General features: G+C 44.0%; 1 protein-coding gene across 1 annotated transcript; it reads right to left on the reverse strand.

Moving 5' to 3' along the window:
* Positions 1-6856: 6856 nt before the first annotated feature.
* pgm1 (phosphoglucomutase 1) lies at positions 6857-17691 on the reverse strand. The gene is made up of 11 exons (XM_036978629.2): positions 17313-17691; positions 15583-15745; positions 14704-14847; positions 12884-13009; positions 12182-12372; positions 11763-11917; positions 11455-11570; positions 10936-11071; positions 8383-8566; positions 7963-8097; positions 6857-7325 (listed from the first exon to the last, which is right to left on the reverse strand). Exons 1-11 carry the CDS (start codon positions 17556-17558, stop codon positions 7236-7238), a joined length of 1686 nt encoding a protein of 561 aa, XP_036834524.1. The 5' UTR covers positions 17559-17691; the 3' UTR covers positions 6857-7235.
* Positions 17692-19431: the final 1740 nt, after the last annotated feature.

The following is a 19431-nucleotide window of genomic DNA, read 5'->3' on the forward strand; positions in this document are numbered from 1 at the left end:
GGGTTTAGGGTCAGGATGTGGGGATGAGCAGGAAGACAAAGGGAATGAAGATGGTTACAATGAGAGGGATAATGTTCCTGTGTTTGTTTGGTTTGTCTTAAGTGGTTACGGTTGATAGTTTAGATTTAATCTAATTTAACCTGGTAAAGTAACTGATAGAAAACAACATATAGTATCCTCTCTCTGTCCAGAAAATGTAGATAATGTTCAATGTAAGTCGTATGAGCCGGTTTCCCAGACACAGATTTAACCTAGTCCTGGACTAAAAAGCACTTTTCCATTCAGCATGTATTTTAGTGCAGGGCCAGGATTAATCTGTGTCCAGGAAAGCAGATCTAAATGTTCAGGATACACACATAGAACAAGAGAACTGCACCCACGTATTATTTGTGTTGGTACCTTGACCAGAATGTTTTTCTTTTGAGGTTTGTGTCACATAAACAACGTTTGAGAGTTATTACTTTGTAAAACAAGTGCGTCTCTGGTATAATTTGTCATGCCCTGCGCAGTAAATAAACGGAAAACCCGGCACGGTTCATTTTCCCATCTGTTGCTTCTTAAGGTGGGGAAAGTGTGGGAGTTTGAAAAGGGAGAGTGTTTTGCCTTGTTGCTTCAGAGCAAATGGCTATTTATTTCTGTTCTATGTGAGACCTATGCCAGAGAGTAAGCTGAGGAAACATGTTAATTTGATGTTGTGTTATATTTGTACAGTTAATGTGCTCCCTTTCTTTTCTCTCTCTCTCTCTCCTTCCCTGCCTCTCTCTCTTGCTCTAAACTGGACCACAGAAACCTCCCTCTCTCGCTCTAAACTGGACCACAGAAATCTCCCTCTCTTGCTCTAAACTGGACCACAGAAACCTTCTCTCACTCTAAACTGGACCACAGAAACCTCCCTCTCTCGCTCTGAACTGGACCACAGAAACCTCCCTCTCTTGCTCTAAACTGGACCACAGAAACCTCCCTCTCTTGCTCTAAACTGGACCACAGAAATCTCCCTCTCTTGCTCTAAACTGGACCACAGAAACCTCCCTCTCTCGCTCTAAACTGGACCACAGAAATCTCCCTCTCTTGCTCTAAACTGGACCACAGAAACCTTCTCTCACTCTAAACTGGACCACAGAAACCTCCCTCTCTTGCTCTAAACTGGACCACAGAAACCTCCCTCTCTCGCTCTGAACTGGACCACAAAAATCTCCCTCTCTTGCTCTAAACTGGACCACAGAAACCTCCCTCTCTCACTCTAAACTGGACCACAGAAACCTCCCTCTCTTGCTCTAAACTGGACCACAGAAACCTCCCTCTCTCGCTCTGAACTGGACCACAGAAATCTCCCTCTCTTGCTCTAAACTGGACCACAGAAATCTCCCTCTCTCACTCTAAACTGGACCACAGAAACCTCCCTCTCTTGCTCTAAACTGGACCACAGAAACCTTCTCTCACTCTAAACTGGACCACAGAAACCTTCTCTCACTCTAAACTGGACCACAGAAACCTCCCTCTCTCGCTCTGAACTGGACCACAGAAACCTCCCTCTCTCGCTCTAAACTGGACCACAGAAACATCCCTCTCTCGCTCTGAACTGGACCACAGAATCCTTCTCTCGCTCTAAACTGGACCATAGAAACTTCCCTCTCTTGCTCTGAACTGGACCACAGAAACTTCCCTCCCTCGCTCTAAACTGGACCACAGAAACATCACTCTCTTGCTCTGGACTGGACCACAGAAATGCACTCTCTGGCAGTAGGAGAAGAAGCCTCACAACGCTGTGGTTTCTCCAAGAGAATCTTGAGCAAGGACCAGAGGGAGAATGAGAGGAGAAGAAAGGAGAGAAGAAGAGAGTAGAAGAGAAAAAATGTAAAATATAGAGGTCTATGCATAAGATCCAGCATCTGCAGTGTGGTCAGAAACATCCATTATGCTGAGCCTCTGAGCAGTTTTATATCCTAACAGATCATTGTGTGGATTCCTCTCCTGACTTAAAACCAGTCTCAGTAATGTCAGTAACATGGTGGTCCCCTGTGGCCTATCTCAACCAACACAGAACTGTTCTGTACTGCAATCCCTATTCCTGGAGAGACAGTATATCTCCTCGCAGTTCAACATGACACCAGTATGGAAAGGATGAGAATAAAAGCTCAACAATCCTGACAGCGTTTAGTTATCCAGCTCATCTGCCTAAGAGATGTGAAATCTATATCAACCACGTTTTAAACACACTGGCTATTTAGGGAAGACCTGTTAATGTCATCAGCCCTCGAAATGTTCCACAGGTTTCACAGTACAATAGTTGTACAGTGCAAATGGGTTTAAAATGGTCTAAACAGATTTGAGTCATTTATAAGATGTAAAATTCATTTTCTGCAGATTATGTTTTAGTTTCATTTTCTAATTATAAATTATTATAATACATGACATCATACAATTATTTGAGTGAAAAATACTTTATAGGGGACAATATGCAGTTCAAATCAAATGTAATTAGTCACATGTCCTGAATACAACAGAGACATGCTTACTGGCAAGCCCCTAACCAACAATGCGGTTTAAAAAATACACATAACAATAAGAAATTAAAGTAACAAGTAATTAAAGAGTAGCAGTAAAATAACAATAACGAGAGAACCGGTACAAAGTCAATGTGCGGGGGGCACAGGTTAGTCGAGGGTGCTACAGTACATCCATTTTTGGGCTTATAAGTTAATATGTATCCATTGATTTTTGAAGAATATAACTTATAAATAAATGCCTCATCAGCTTAGTTCAGCTGTTACACTCCATCAGAACCCAACATATAATCTAATAAAACATATATACAGTACCAGTCAAAAGTTTGGACACACCGACTTCAATTGGCTCGACCAACCAGTGCTCCCGCACATTGGCTAACCGGGCTATCTGCATTGTGTCCCACCCACCACCCGCCAGCTCCTCTTTTACATTACTGCTACTCTCTGTTTATCATATATGTATAGTCACTTTAACCATATCTTCATGTACATACTACCTCAATCAGCCTGACTAACCGGTGTCTGTATCTAGCCTTGCAACTCTTATTTTCAAAATCTTTTTACTGTTGTTTTATTTCTTTACTTACCTACACACACACACACACACACACACACTTTTTTTCTCCGCACTATTGGTTAGAGCCTGTAAGTAAACAATTCACTGTAAGGTCTACTACACCTGTTGTATTCGGCGCACGTGGCAAATAAACTTTGATTTGATTTGACACTGTCTGTGATTGATTTACAGCACACTTAACCAGCATGGCTACCACAGCATTCTGCAGCAATACGCCATCCCATCTGGTTTGCACTTAGTGAGACTATCATTTGTTTTTCAACAGGACAATGACCCAACACACCTCCAGGCTGAGTAAGGGCTATTTGACCAAGAAGGAGAGTGATGGAATGCTGCATCAGATGACCTGGCCTCCACAATCACCAACCTCAACCCAATTGAGATGGTTTGGGATGAGTTGGACCGCAGAGTGAAGGAAAAGCACCCAACAAGTGCTCAGCATATGTGGAAACTCCTTCAAGACTCCTTCAAGCATTTCAAGTGAAGCTGGTTAAGAGAATGTCAAGAGTGTGCAAAGCTGTCATCAAGGCAAAGGGTGGCTACTTTAAAGAATATCAAATCTAAAATAAATTTGATTTGTTTAACACTTTTTTAGTTAATACATGATTCCATATGTGTTATTTCATAGTTTTGATGTCTTCACTATTATTCTACACTGTAGAACAGTAAAAATAAAGAGAAAACATTGAATGAGTAGCTGTGTCCAAACTTTTGACTGGTACTGTATATACAGTATTTTCTGCACTTTCTTATATCTCCTAGATATAGGACAGACATTCCAAAACATTATTTCTTATGATTCATTTCTTTACTGTCTTTTTTCTCTGTGCATTAATGTGTTATTAATGTGTTTTTATGGGCTATTGTAGTAAAGGCCAACTGCAATATTTTTTATATTTGTAAAAAATTATATATATATTTTTTATAGCTAAATGATCCATGGTATGATGTTTAGAAACAATTCCATATGTCAGCTAAGAACCCCCCCCCCCCCCCCGCCCACAGACCTTTAAGAATTATCCCGCCTCTCAAAGCACTTCACGCTACGGGGTGGTAGTCATTTAGTTAGGTTAACTTTAATTTCTTTGGTACAGGAACAATGGTGGACATCTTGAAAAAGCTTATAAGCATATTTTACTAAAATATTTAGAAACTAGGTAACTGTAAAGAAACTCTGTATGGCCTCAAAAGATGCTTACATGAAAATGTTGATATAATGGTATGTCAGTCCTTGCATCCATAATTCTATGAATTTGAGTGGTTGCATTTCTCCAGCTCCATCTCTCAGCTTTTTACCGAAACAGTGGCGGGATTTCCATTTGTTATTGTTTCAACTGCAGATTGCCGCTTTAACGGATAAAGAGAGAGAGGTTCAGAGAAAACCACAAGAAACATTGAGTTATACTTGATTTTATTGTACTCTGTGTTTTCTCCACTTCAGGACTTATTTAAGGCATTTTAGAATGATGGCTTTGTCAGCTGATGGTGTTATTCTATGTCCCAAGGGACCGGTTCCTCCTGCAGAGTAATCTACGGACCGCTATAAAAACACAGTCGCCCTGCCAACCACAAAGAAAGTCATTTAGCCATCTAATAGCTCCAGACCAGAGCGGCTTAATGTAAGCCTTATTGTGATTACCTGACGTAATGACAGCCAATCTAAATACAACCTGGGAACCATTACCGGCACGGCCGAAATAGGGGAAGACGTTATGTGTCGCACCGTGTCGGAATCACAGGTCTGGGCCTCAACAATGCAGGTCCAGGACCAAACTGTCCACCCTACTATTCATCCCCCGATGGACCTCAAAGAGGAACCATTTAGAGTCGTTACATATCCCCGTCACAGCCTGTACCTTTGGGGGGTGGGGTTAAGGTGAACCCCTTCTATGCTACAGAGATGCCCAACAAATAAAGGCCAGGGTTTAGTGGATATGAGTCGTCAACATGAATGACATTGACATACATGACAGGTATGGGTGGAATAAGTCTATTTGTGCTCCCCAAAGCTATTTTCTTTTCCCCATGTCGAGAGAGAGAGAAAGAGAGAGAGAGAGAGATCGCCTGATTTTGCTGCTTCTCAACAATTAACTACATTTGAGACAATTTAGACACAGGACTCAGGAGACGGGATAATGACAAAAGGTGACGTCAATCCATAACCAGTAAATGAGGTTGGAAGAGGACAAGTTTCTCCATTTCTCTTATGCTATACATCAATCTCTTCTCTTCCTAGAGCTGGAAGTTCTGGAACTGTATCGTTCCTCACTAGCTGGAAGTTCTGGAACTGTATTTTCCCTCACTAGCAGGAAGTTCTGGAACTGTATTTTCCCTCACTAGCAGGAAGTTCTGGAACTGTATTTTCCCTCACTAGCTGGAAGTTCTGGAACTGTATTTTCCCTCACTAGCTGGAAGTTCTGGAACTGTATTGTCCATCACTAGCTAGAAGTTCTGGAACTGTATTTTTCCTCACTAGCAAGAAGTTCTGGAACTGTATTGTCCCTCAATAGCTGGAAGTTCTGGAACTGTATTGTCCCTCACTAGCTGGAAGTTCTGGATCTGTATTGTCCCTCACGAGAAGTCGCTCTCTTGCTTAGCTTTCTGTCATCTGGCTAGAAGATCATCTTAAGATCATCTTACACATCATTCAGTATAATGGTGACTGATTATCAAGTACATTTCACTGCAGAGAACAGGAAGAGTAGATTCAATTGGTCTTCTATTCCTCTTCAGGATCAGGACTGTCCCCCAAATGGCACCCTATTCCCTATGTGGTGCACTACTTTAGACCAGGGCCCATATGGTGTCATTTGGGACGCAACCCAGGAATGTCTTTGGAAAGACTTCACCTTTTGGAAATACTCCCTCTCCCACTTCTCCCATATTGACTCTGGACAGAACCCATTCTGATCCATCCTGCACTTCTTGGCTTGTTTGATGACAGAGGATAGAATAACTTGCCATGTTCATATCCAGAACAGTGTCTCCGCTAAGAGGCCATCACCATTAATATCACTCCACCCAATCATTCCCATCTCCCCTGGCTCAGTGAAGGGCTGGCTAGTTCTGGCTACCTCAATGCTTTCTCACACACTGTCTGCTGAGGGGTTATGGTCTAGGTCTACCAGAGTTAGTTCTCATCAGTTCAACTAGACAGACACCCCTGGCCTGGTATGTGTGGTGGGAAGTAGAGAGAAGATGAAAGAGAACAAACATTTAGAAGAATAGGAGAGGGGGATGAGAGCAGAGAGATTATGGTAAGGGGGGAAATGTCTGTCTGATACCTCCCAGCCCAGAAGTCAATATACTCTTCTTCAGAGAGGCCCTAAGAGGCTTAGACCCACCTGATGCCAGGAGCTGTTTGTTTAACCTCTGCGTGGGTGCAGCACTAAACTTAAGCACAGTAATGTTTTACCTCCTCTACACATGCAGCATCATTAAGCTACTCTGGCGTTTCCATAGTTGGATTGCCCCCAAACCAGGCCCTCTGGCATCAAAATTGACTGTGTATGTCCCCAAGCTGGTTGACTGATCTCACCACCATAATCACATCCTAGCACTGATCTCTCAGCTGATTGGCTAGATCAGGCATGCTGGGAGAGATTGACATTGGTCACTGACTTCGGGTCTGTCTTAAATGTAGAATTCTACGGACAACAAAACTGACTGTTCATACTGCTTTTGTGTCTTCCCTAAGAAATTCTAATAAATGTATATTGAAATATATATTTATTTAACATCTCCCAAATAAATACACATGAGTGCGACAATATTATTTTGTAAGGAAGTTTTATTCATGGTGAATGGCAGTGTTATATTTTAAGCTTTTGTTTGGATGGCTTTATGGTACAAGTGAGGTGAGGTTGTTCTTCAGAGGCACAAGTGGAACAGTTGATAGGACAGAGTTACCTGGAAGGGTGTGACAGGGCCTGATCAGGGCCAGCAGTCTACGTGATCACAGTGGGGGGCAGGGCCAGCAGTCTACGTGATCACAGTGGGGGGCAGGGCCAGCAGTCTACGTGATCACAGTGGGGGGCATGGCCAGCAGTCTACGTGATCACAGTGGGGGGCAGGGCCAGCAGTCTACGTGATCACAGTGGGGGGCATGGCCAGCAGTCTACGTGATCACAGTGGGGGGCATGGCCAGCAGTCTATGTGATCACAGTGGGCCCGGTGCGGCCGGTCTTCTCATGGAGCCCAGAGATCTTCAGCGCAATCTCCACCAGAGGTTTCAGCATGACCTGAGGAAGCCAAACAGTCAACATTACACTCCAGTCTCACTCGGTCATAGCCTCTTCCTATAACCCCACTAACGTATATGCTATAGTTACAGACTGAACATAAGTCCAACTAGCCCTGGAACAAGCCAAGCTGAGCCGCTACCATAATGCTTTCACCTATCCAATCCTTTTAGATTTGTAAGCAATAGAAATGGTCCTAAATTAATCTGTGCCATAGAAGGCCTCTTTATCCAAAATTATTGTTTTTTCCCACCATTCTGTCAGTTTGTCTTTCTCACTCCATCAGTCTGTCCCTCCTGCCCAGACCACTCAGAATGATTTTATGAAGTGTCAACTCTGTGCTTTTCGACCTTATTTTTTCCCATGGCCTGATATCAACCATGACTCAACTCTTAGCCAAACATTTCTTCTCCTTCAAGTCAACTAAGAATTCATAAAGGCACTATTGTTGGACCCGACGACCCAAAACAAGCTAGCTGCCAGGCTTGTGTGTGTGTGTGTGTGTGTGTGTAGAAATACTTCATCTTCCATTGAATCATCATGACAAGTACAAGAGCTCCCCCACTGTGCCTCTAAAATGATCCTGTCACATCCAATCAGAGAAGAGCCCTGCTGCTCCTCAGCCCCCAGGTCTCACCTGTGCGTCGCCGTAGATTTTGGCGGGGTCCTTCTCATAGCTGTCTATGTAGAGCCTGACGGTCGCACCAGCGCTGCCTGTCCCACTGAGACGAAAGATGATCCTGGAGCCGTCGGAGAAGACAATCCTCAGACCCTGAGCGACACAGAGAGTGAGATAACTAAGGAGGAACTCAATATACTGGGAATATGGAGCAGAACTAATAATTATATGTGCCTCTAGTGATGCTTCAAGTCTATATTTGCAGGAAATGTGCTGGTCATCTATCAACATTCTATGAACTATTAATATCACAATAATATTGTCATAACCATCCATCACTCTTTATCATGAACATGTACTGACAGAATTGTATCCACCACACCCATGTCCCATGCTGGGATGCCTCTCTCTAGATGCCTTTTTGGCCCCGTCTCTCACCTGGTTCTTGGAGACGCTGCCGTCCACAGGGTCGGTGTAGGCAAAATTGTCAGAGACAGCCACCTCATAGCTCTTGTCTCCCGATGAAAACTTCTGGCCCACAAAGGACTTGTCAAACATCTTAGCCTCAAGCTCCTTGATCATGGTGTTGGCTTTGTCTGAGTCCACTTCTTCATAATCATACCTGTTGTAGACAGGGGTTAGGGTTACACCTGATGTAGACGGGACGGGGGTTAGGGTTACACCTGGTGTAGACGGGACGCGGGGGTTACACCTGATGTAGACGGGACGGGGGTTAGGGTTACACCTGGTGTAGACGGGGCGGGGGGGTTACACCTGTTGTAGACGGGACGGAGGGGTTACACCTGGTGTAGACGGGGCGGGGGAGTTACACCTGTTGTAGACGGGACGGGGGGGTTACACCTGTTGTAGACGGGACGGGGGAGTTACACCTGGTGTAGACGGGACGGGGGAGTTACACCTGGTGTAGACGGGACGGGGGAGTTACACCTGGTGTAGACGGGACGGGGGAGTTACACCTGGTGTAGACGGGACGGGGGAGTTACACCTGGTGTGACGGGACGGGGGAGTTACACCTGGTGTAGACGGGCTGTATCACCGCCTGGTACAGCAACTGCTCCGCCCACAACCTTAAGGCTCTCCAGAGGGTAGTGAGGTCTGCACAACGCATCACTGGGGGCAAACTACCTGCCCTCCAGGACACCTACACCACCCGATGTCACAGGAAGGTCAAAAAGATCATCAAGGACAACAACCACCAGAGCCACTGCCTGTTCACCCCGCTATAATCCAGAAGGTGAGGTCAGTACAGGTTAGAGGTCGACCGATTAATCGGAATGGCCGATTAATTAGGGCTGATTTCAAGTTCTCATAACAATCGGAAAAAAAATCTGTATTTTTGGACACCGATTTTTGCCAATATTTTTTTTACACCTTTATTTAACTAGGCAAGTCAGTTAAGAACACATTCTTATTTTCAATGACGGCCTAGGAACGGTGGGTTCCAATGTCAGCTCGGGGGATCCAATTTTGCAACCCTACAGTTAACTAGTCCACGCTATAACGACCTGCCTCTTTCTCGTTGCACTCCACAAGGAGACTGACTGCCTGTTACGCGAATGAAGTAAGCCAAGGGAAGTTGCTAGCTAGCATTAAACTTGTCTTATTAAAAACAATCATAATCATTAGTTAACTACACATGGTTGATATTACTAGATATTATCTAGCTTGTCCTGCGTTGCATATAATCTGACTGAGCATACAAGCATACAAATATTTAAGTATCTGACTGAGCGGTGGTAGGCAGAAGCAGGCGAGTAAACATTCGTTCAAACAGCATTTGTGAGTTTTGCCAGCAGCTCTTCGTTGTGCGTCAAGCATTGCGCTGTTTATGACTTCAAACCTATCAACTCCCGAGATGAGGCTGGTGTGACCGAAGTGAAATGGCTGGCTAGTTAGAGCGCGCTAATAGCGTTTCAAACTTCACTCGCTCTGAGCCTTGGGGTGGTTGTTTCCCTTGCTCTGCATGGGTAACCCTGCTTCCATGTGGTGGCTGTTGTCGTTGTGTTCCTGGTTCGAGCCCAGGGAGGAGTGAGGAGAGGGACGGAAGCTATACTGTTACACTGGCAATACTAAAGTGCCTATAAGAACATCCAATTGTCAAAGGTTAAAGAAATACAAATGGTATAGAGGGAAATAGTCCTAGAATTCCTATAATAACTACAACCTAAAACTTCTTACCTGGGAATATTGAAGACTCATGTTAAAAGGAACCACCAGCTTTCATATGTTCTCATGTTCTGAGCAAGGAACTTAAACGTTAGCACTTGCACTTTTACTTTCTTCTCCAACACTTTGTTTTTGCATTATTTAAACCAAATAGAACACGTTTCATTATTTATTTGAGGCTAAATTGATTTTATTGATGTATTATATTAGGTTAAAATAAGTGTTCATTCAGTAGTTGTAGTAATTGTCATTATTGCAAATAAAAAATAAATAAAAAATTGGCTGATTAGTCAGTATCGGCTTTTTGGTTGAAAAATCATAATCGGTTGGGAGCTGGGACCGACAGACTGAAAAACAGCTTCTATCTCAAGGACGTCAGACTGTTAAACAGGCATCACTAACATTGAGTCTGTTGGCAGCAGCCACTCAATCTCTAGCCACTTTAATAATTGGATGCAATAAATGTATCACTAGTCACTTAAGCAATGCCACTTTATATAATGTTTACATACCCTACATTACTCATCTCAAATGTATATACTGTATTCTATACCATCTACTGCATCTTTGCCATCGCTCATCCATATATTTATATGTACATATTCTTAATCATTCCTTTACACTTGTGTATAAGGTAGTTGTTGTGAAATTGTTAGGTTAGATTACTTGTTAGATATTACTGCACGGCCCGAACTAGAAGCACAAGCATTTCGCTACACATTAATATCTGCTAACCATGTGTATGTGACCAATCTGCTTTGATTTGACTGCACCACTGGAGGGCAGCAGAGTTCAACCACTAACCTGGTGAAGAAGTTCCTGCCAAATTTGTTCCAGTGGTCTTTCATGATCTCTTCCACACTCTGCTTCCTGTGGGCTAGGATGGACATCCAGGCCAGCACCGCCCACAAGCCGTCCTTCTCACGGATGTGATCAGAGCCTTTGGTAAACAATGAAGAGAGGAGGGGAAGATATGTACAAACACATCTTACCACAATGCCTTGCCCAACTGACTGGAACGATGTAACACCATTGACTCTCTTTATCAAACTACTAGAGCTGATATAATGCATACAAAGCTACATTATGCTGTACAACTAGAATGCTGGTCTTTGGAAAAGAGAGCAATGCTCACTATGTAGGCTGGTAAGCTTAACAAAAATCATGCCATGTGGCTGGAGGCTGGTAAAAACAAAGTTCATAACACAACTGACAATGTAAACAAATGTGTGTGTTATTTTAGTGAGTGTCTACCGTCTTTTGTTCTGCCATGGCCCTGGTCAGCTAACGTTAAGATCCCAGTCCTCCTAACTCCTAACTCACCAGTGCCGAAGCTCTCCTCTCCGCACAGAGACAGCTTGCCAGCGTCCATCAGGTTGCCAAAGAACTTCCAGCCAGTAGGAGTCTCATACAGATTCATCTTCAAGGCTTTAGCCACACTGAGGCACAGCGATAGGATATTCCAATCAACTATTTAGCTAACTCCGCCAGTTAAACATTAATGAGGAAACTGAAATGCTGATTAATGTGCACTGTCCAAGTAAAATAAATGTCATAAACAAACAAAATTAAAAAAGGTACAATCAAGAAGAAGCTAGGAATGGACTGCGTGGAGTGGACATTAGGCTCACTTGTCCAGAGCTCCGCTGGTGGGCATGCTGCGGGCCAGACCTTTGACCCCAGTCTTCTGGAAGTAGGGGATGCAAGTGATGTTGGCTGCAATGATGGCCACAGAGTCAGAAGGGTTGACAAAGAAGCCATGCTTTCCAAGGACCATGTTACGATCCTGAGGAGAGGGTAGGAATAGAGAGCAGAGGGTAGGAGAACAGAGGAGAGTTCAGCATCTGAACAGACTGCAGGAGATATAAAGAGGTTTGGATTGTGGGATGATTCAAGGACTGGTACTATGGACACGGGTCATGCATGGAATAGCCTCGTTTCCAAGCTGCCTTCAGCCGAGTGATGAACGAGACCTGGAGCCTATATTTGAACTATGCAAGGATGAGATGGGGCTGAAATCTTCAACTGGTTCCCCCGACTGTCAACTTACACCGTCACCATCAAAGGCGGCTCCGAGGTCGTAATCTCCTCCCTTCATGGCGTTGACCAGGTCAGAGGCGTAGGTCAGATTGGGGTCAGGGTGATGACCACCAAAGTCCTCCTTGGGGACACAGTTGAAGGCACCGTCAGCGGCAGCGCCCAACTCCTCACAGACAATCTTCTTCACGTAGGGTCCAACCACTGAAGGGGGTAAAGGTTATCATGAAAGGAGGTGTGGCTGTACAGTGCATTGCGTGGCTGTACAGTGCATTGCGTGGCTGTACAGTGCATTGTGTCTCTGGTGCGAATCTATCTGAACTGAAAACAGCATTGGTGAGAAATCAGACTATTGGACAATAAGTCACGCAGTACTGAAGATACAAACATTACTGAGAGCAGGAATCGAATTCATTACATTTTAGTCAATTAGCAGACGCTCTTATACAGAGTGACTTACAGGAACAATTAGGGTTAAGTGCCTTGCTCAAGGGCACAGACAGATTGTTCACCTAGTCGGCTCTGGGATTCGATTACTGGCCCAACGCTCGTAATCGTCAGGCTACCTACCTCCATCTCTACCTTGTAGCTAATGCTATAGCACAAATATTTAGACAAGGCATTACAGGCACACAGATCATTGTCAATAGAGGGACTGTGGTATCATACAGCAGTCAGCTGAGCGGATCAGTGATCTACAGTATATGTAGAGTACCTCCGTGCATGGCATCCAGACGGACTTTAATGTGATTGGCTCCAGACACAAGCTGTTTTAGGGCATTGAAGTCGAAGATTCCCCTCAGCATCTCAGCGTAGGACTCCACAGAGTCCACGATCTCCACTGTAGAGGACAAACAGCAGTTAGGATAGATTAGATGTACTAACTATAATAAACTGGGTGGTTCGAGCCCTGAATGTTGATTGGCCGAAAGCCATGGTATATCAGACCGTACACCAGGTGTATGACAAAACATTGGTAACCAGTTTATAATAGCAAGACGGCACCTCGGGGGTTTGTGGTATATGGCTAATATACCAGTTTATAATAGCAAGAGGGCACCTCGGGGGTTTGTGGTATATGGCTAATATACCAGTTTATAATAGCAAGAGGGCACCTCGGGGGTTTGTGGTATATGGCTAATATACCAGTTTATAATAGCAAGAGGGCACCTCGGGGGTTTGTGGTATATGGTTAATATACCAGTTTATAATAGCAAGACGGCACCTCGGGGGTTTGTGGTATATGGTTAATATACCAGTTTATAATAGCAAGACGGCACCTCGGGGGTTTGTGGTATATGGTTAATATACCAGTTTATAATAGCAAGACGGCACCTCGGGGGTTTGTGGTATATGGCTAATATACCAGTTTATAATAGCAAGACGGCACCTCGGGGTTTGTGGTATATGGTTAATATACCAGTTTATAATAGCAAGACGGCACCTCGGGGGTTTGTGGTATATGGCTAATATACCAGTTTATAATAGCAAGACGGCACCTCGGGGTTTGTGGTATATGGTTAATATACCAGTTTATAATAGCAAGACGGCACCTCGGGGGTTTGTGGTATATGGTTAATATACCAGTTTATAATAGCAAGACGGCACCTCGGGGGTTTGTGGTATATGGTTAATATACCAGTTTATAATAGCAAGACGGCACCTCGGGGTTTGTGGTATATGGTTAATATACCAGTTTATAATAGCAAGACGGCACCTCGGGGGTTTGTGGTATATGGTTAATATACCAGTTTATAATAGCAAGAGGGCACCTCGGGGGTTTGTGGTATATGGTTAATATACCAGTTTATAATAGCAAGACGGCACCTCGGGGTTTGTGGTATATGGTTAATATACCAGTTTATAATAGCAAGACGGCACCTCGGGGGTTTGTGGTATATGGTTAATATACCAGTTTATAATAGCAAGACGGCACCTCGGGGGTTTGTGGTATATGGTTAATATACCAGTTTATAATAGCAAGAGGGCACCTTGGGGGTTTGTGGTATATGGTTAATATACCAGTTTATAATAGCAAGAGGGCACCTCGGGGGTTTGTGGTATATGGTTAATATACCAGTTTATAATAGCAAGACGGCACCTCGGGGGTTTGTGGTATATGGTTAATATACCAGTTTATAATAGCAAGACGGCACCTCGGGGGTTTGTGGTATATGGTTAATATACCAGTTTATAATAGCAAGAGGGCACCTCGGGGGTTTGTGGTATATGGCTAATATACCATTGCTAAGGGCTGTATACAGGCACTATGCATTGCACCTAAGAACAGCCCTTAGCTGTGGTATATTGGCCATATACCACACCCCGTTGTGCCTTATTGCTTATGTAGCCTGTTTCTAGACTTAGGAGAAGACATACAACTAGAAGACATACACATACTTTACTGATTGTAATAATACACCTGAACTTGCATGCCTTGCCCAAGGATTTATACCAGTGAGCTTCTCCCAGGTTTGGTCTCCAAGCTAACCCATCCCTGTCAGTTGAGAAGAATTCCTGCCCATCCTGCTGTACCTGTCATGGGCTTGAATGTGTCCACCTCAAACGTCTGCTTGCCAATCTTGGAGATGTCAACCTTGAGGTCGGGGCAGATGTGGTACTCTGTTAGGCTCTTGCTGATCTGGAATATTTTGTCTGTGATTCCCTCGGGCGCAGGACCTGGAGACAGACACATACAATAAGGAGAGGAGGATAAAGAGAAATATTATGTAAAACAGCCACGCTCCATCACTAGGCATCCTAAACCTTGCCATAAAATTACTGATTGGATTGTGTGCTTATTCTATCCTGAAACGTCCTCCATCTTCGTTACAAAGGCAGGCTAAGTACAGTTTAAATGTTACCCCATCTCTCACTGGCCTTTCTCCTCCTATGGCTTTCCCCTTCCATGCCTCCCTCCTCTTCCCCATGTCTCACTGGCCTTTCTCCCCTATGGCTTTCCCCTTCCTTGCCTCCCTCCTCTTCCCCATCTCTCACTGGCCTTTCTCCTCCTATGGCTTTCCCCTTCCTTGCCTCCCTCCTCTTCCCCATGTCTCACTGGCCTTTCTCCCCTATGGCTTCCCCCTTCCTTGCCTCCCTCCTCTTCCCCATGTCTCACTGGCCTTTCTCCCCTATGGCTTTCCCCTTCCTTGCCTCCCTCCTCTTCCCCATGTCTCACTGGCCTTTCTCCCCTATGGCTTTCCCCTTCCTTGCCTCCCTCCTCTTCCCCATGTCTCACTGGCCTTTCTCCCCTATGGCTTTCCCCTTCCTTGACTCCCTCCTCTTCCCCATGTCTCCCTCTCCTGTCACTATTTCCAGTCTCTCTCCTCCCTTCTCCGTTTATCCCCTTCCTGTCTTCAACCTCTCCAATTCATCTCTCTCCCTCTCCTCTCCCTCCCTCCTGTCCCATCTCACCTCCGGAGGCGATGTTGTACTTGATGCCAAAGTCTCCTTTAGGGCCACCGGGGTTGTGGCTGGCCGTGAGGATGATTCCTCCCACGGCTTTGAGCTTGCGGATCACACAGGACACAGCGGGGGTGGACATGATGCCATTCTGACCAATGACCAGGTGGCCTATCTGCATGGAGACAGGAGAGAGAGGGAGGAAGGTATGGAGAGAACAATGGGTAAATTATCATTCTCTGATGTCATGTTTTATATATTAAACTGTAAGTCATATATTACATTGACCTATCCAGTCGACACAGGTAAGGATGAAAATAGAAGAGGAGTGCACAGATTCAACACAATTCGCCATTGCTGAGGTCAGGCTGCTATGTGGGCGCTAAACAAGCAGCTGAGTGACATGGGAGAGTATGGAAAGTAAACCATGTCTAGGGCAGGGTTATCCTAAATCCCGTGCATGTTGTGTTTTTTGCCCTAGCACTAAACAGCTGATTCAAATAACTAACTCATCAAGCTTTGATTATTTGAATCAGTTGTGTAGTGCTAGGGCAAAAACTAAAACGTGCACCCAACAGGGGCCCCAGGACCGAGTTTGGGAAACCCTGGTATAGGGGGGAGGGGGGGGGGGGGGGATTGGTGGGTTATTCTGACCTCTACCCAATTGAGATGGTTTGGGATGAGTTGGACCACAGAGTGATGGAAAAGCAGCCAACAAGTTCACAGCATATGTGGGAACTCCCTGGAAAAGCATTCCAGGTGAAGCTAGTTGAGAGAATGCAAAGAGTATGTAAATATGTCATTAAGACAAAGGGTGGCTACTTCGAATAATCTCATAAAATATATTTTGATTTGTATAACACTTTTCTGGTTACTATATGATGCCATGCCAATGTAGAAAATAGTAAAAAGAAAAATAAAAAAAACCTTAAAGGAGTAGGCGTGTCCAAACTTTTGACTGGTACTGTAGGTCGCAAATAAAATAAGCAATATGTTATACATCATGAATAAGATGAGAATAAGAAGAGTTCTGATGATCATGTTCCTTTTGTGCAGGATTATATGGGACAGATCATAGTGGAGCTATATGGTGTGATAATGACGTTGGTCTGTCTGAACATTGTGTTCAGCCAGGAGGTCAGTGTCGCTAGTGCTCATGTTGTGCCTGGGCTCCGTGACAGCATACCACCACACCGACCTTTCCTCTAAAGTTGGAGTGGGAATGAACAGAACCCGGCTGTGCCACTGACAGTCTCCTTATGAAACAAGCCCTCAATGCTGCACTTTTTCCAATTACTACAACCTTGCAGAGAACCGCTGTCTTTGTTCGTATACTAAACATGCATGGCAAGGAAGAGTGCCCACTGACTGTTTAGGCTACATAATGCCCCCCCCCCCCCCCAACACAAAAATGTGTTGAAATGCAGTAAATTAGCTAATTTCGTAGTTTTTTTTGTATCCTACAAAATTATTTAGGGTGGTGGGGCCCCAACTATGGTAGTCCGACAATGGCAATAAGTTCAATTTCATTTTATTATACAGATGGCAATTCCATTTTATCCAATATAAAATAACGTATCGGCATTGGCAACAATGTATCCGCCAAACTTCAAAACTGATGAAGCGCTACAATGTACCACTGATTGGAGCGGTCACTGTCAACACTGGGAGATGTCAAAGACGCTAGGCTAGCTGCTAATGGTATACGTGTTTGGGGGTGAGGCCATGGTATTATTACTGACCCCATTAGCAGCGGCGATCTGGATGATCAACTTAATGGCATCTTTCATGAAAAACCTTCCATCGCCTCCCACTACGAGCAGTCCGGGCTGACGCTCCGCTGGTTCGATGCAAGAGATAATGCTTTGAATGAAGTTCTCTGCATAGTGCTCATTCGTTTGAAAGACTGTCACTCTTTTCCTCAGTCCACTCGTGCCAGGCTTCTGGTCGGGATAAGCCTTGGTTTTGACTACTGTGATTTTCGTCATTTTCCACAAAAGGTTGACAGCCCGTGTGAGCCGCGTATTCGGTTGAGGCGAATGCACCGCATAGCTGCCACACGTACACACTCGAAGATCCCCTTTGGTTAGGTCCTTCCCACCTTTAGATTTAAACGGACAGTACTGGACTTTGATTCAAGGCCTGGCGCATAAAATAAACAATATTCAAAAGAAGTCTGATGCCACAATGTATTTGTGCCTCAAGCATGGCAACACTAGGACCAAAATAAAACTGTAAGATGCAGTATCTAATGGTTTGACTAATTTCAGTTTGTGACAAAACAAGCAACTATAGTGTAGAGAGAATCATTGTACCATCTAAATCGCTGTTAAATATATTCTCTATAACCAATATTGTATTTTCAGATTTTTGAAGCTTGTGTAAAAAGCAAAAGCCAAAATTAAGAAATAACACAGAACAGATTTACCGCTTCTTAGACCTGCTTTCAATGAGAATGACAGATCTATAACTCACACTTCTGTGTGAATTTGGTCAATCTCCCAAAAAGTTAGATATTGCCGCTTTAAATGAATAAACAACTTTTTGTCTCAGATACAACGGTAGGCAACCCTAGTCCTGAAGTTAATGTTTTTTTTATTTAACCGACTTGGAAGACCAGGTGTGTTGAATTTAGGCAATCACTGAACAGATCAATTAACTCAGTTGGTCAGGTGTCAAAATAAAAAATAAAAAAAATATAAAAAAAATGTATTGGTCACATACACGTGTTTAGCAGATATTATTGCGGGTGTAGCGAAATCATTGTGCTTCTATCCAGGTGTTGTCCCTAGTTGGAACAAAATCCTGCAGTCACTGTGGAACTCCAGGAACAGGGTTGGCTACCGCTGCCCTAGGACCATTCTGTTTTTTCATTTTATTTTAAATGTAACCTTTATTTAACCAGGCAAGTCAGTTAAGAACAAATTCTTATTTACAATGATGGCCTACCCCCGGCCAAACTCGGACGTGTGCCCTATGGGACTCCCAACCACAGCCAGATGTGAACCAGGTTGGATTTGAACCAGGGATTGTAGTGACGCCTCTTGCAGTGCCTTAGACTGCTGCGCCACTTGTGTGTCTGTCTACAACACATGGGTTCATTGACACTGTAGGTTGTGTTTTCTCAGTGAGGATTTGATCGATTCTGTACGGCATCAAATAATGAGATGGAATTAGACAAAACATTTCAATGCATCTCCTAGTGCATATAACAGGTTGGGACAAACTTAACAGATATATAAAAAATGTTTAACCTTTGATTTTGTGGTGAACCACTCTTTTAAAACTGCAAGTCAGTAAAGCAATGAGCAAACATGCCATAGCACTTGAGTCAGCCCATGTTCCGAAGAGACAACCCCCCCCCCCAAAAAAAAAACATGCACCAAAAAATTTAGCAAGCTATTGAGATTCTTGGGGGAATGTTTCAGCTACTTCTTGCCCAGGAATTGTGTTACAACCAGCCCAACAATCAGAAGCACATGGGGTATGCGGTTGTTGTGACAGAGGCCAGGCAAGGTCATCATCTAGTTTCTCTAATGCATCAATCAGTTTGAACACCACACCAAGTAAAAGCAGTGCTGTTTATCAACAGGGCCTGGCTGTCATCGTGAAGCAGCGCTCTTATTTGATAAATCAAAATAATAACATGCAAGAGGGCAGTGGTGAGGTCATCGAAAGTGGCAATCAATCATTGAAACACTTGAAAAACATGTCTATGTCAAGTGTCCATGTGCAGCGGTTAGGACGGAGTCAGGCGCAGGATACAGAACTGAGTAAAATACATACTTTACTCGAAAATAAACAACATTTCCACGCAGGGAAAACACACCAGCTCACAGAAGTCTCGAACACTAAACAAAG

The sequence above is a fragment of the Oncorhynchus mykiss genome, chromosome 5 (assembly GCF_057628025.1).
Source record: "Oncorhynchus mykiss isolate SJ-2025 chromosome 5, ASM5762802v1, whole genome shotgun sequence".
NCBI lineage: Eukaryota > Metazoa > Chordata > Actinopteri > Salmoniformes > Salmonidae > Oncorhynchus > Oncorhynchus mykiss.

Excerpts from the sequence above, each read along its gene's own strand:
- pgm1 (XM_036978629.2), bottom strand. The coding sequence starts at position 17,558 with ATGACGAAAATCACAGTAGTCAAAACCAAGGCTTATCCCGACCAGAAG. Across the intron at positions 15,746-17,312 it reads AGATCGCCGCTGCTAATGGG|ATAGGCCACCTGGTCATTGG; the intron begins GTCAGTAATAAT and ends GTCTCCATGCAG. Across the intron at positions 8,567-10,935 it reads GGCAGGAACTTCTTCACCAG|GTATGATTATGAAGAAGTGG; the intron begins GTTAGTGGTTGA and ends TGTCTACAACAG.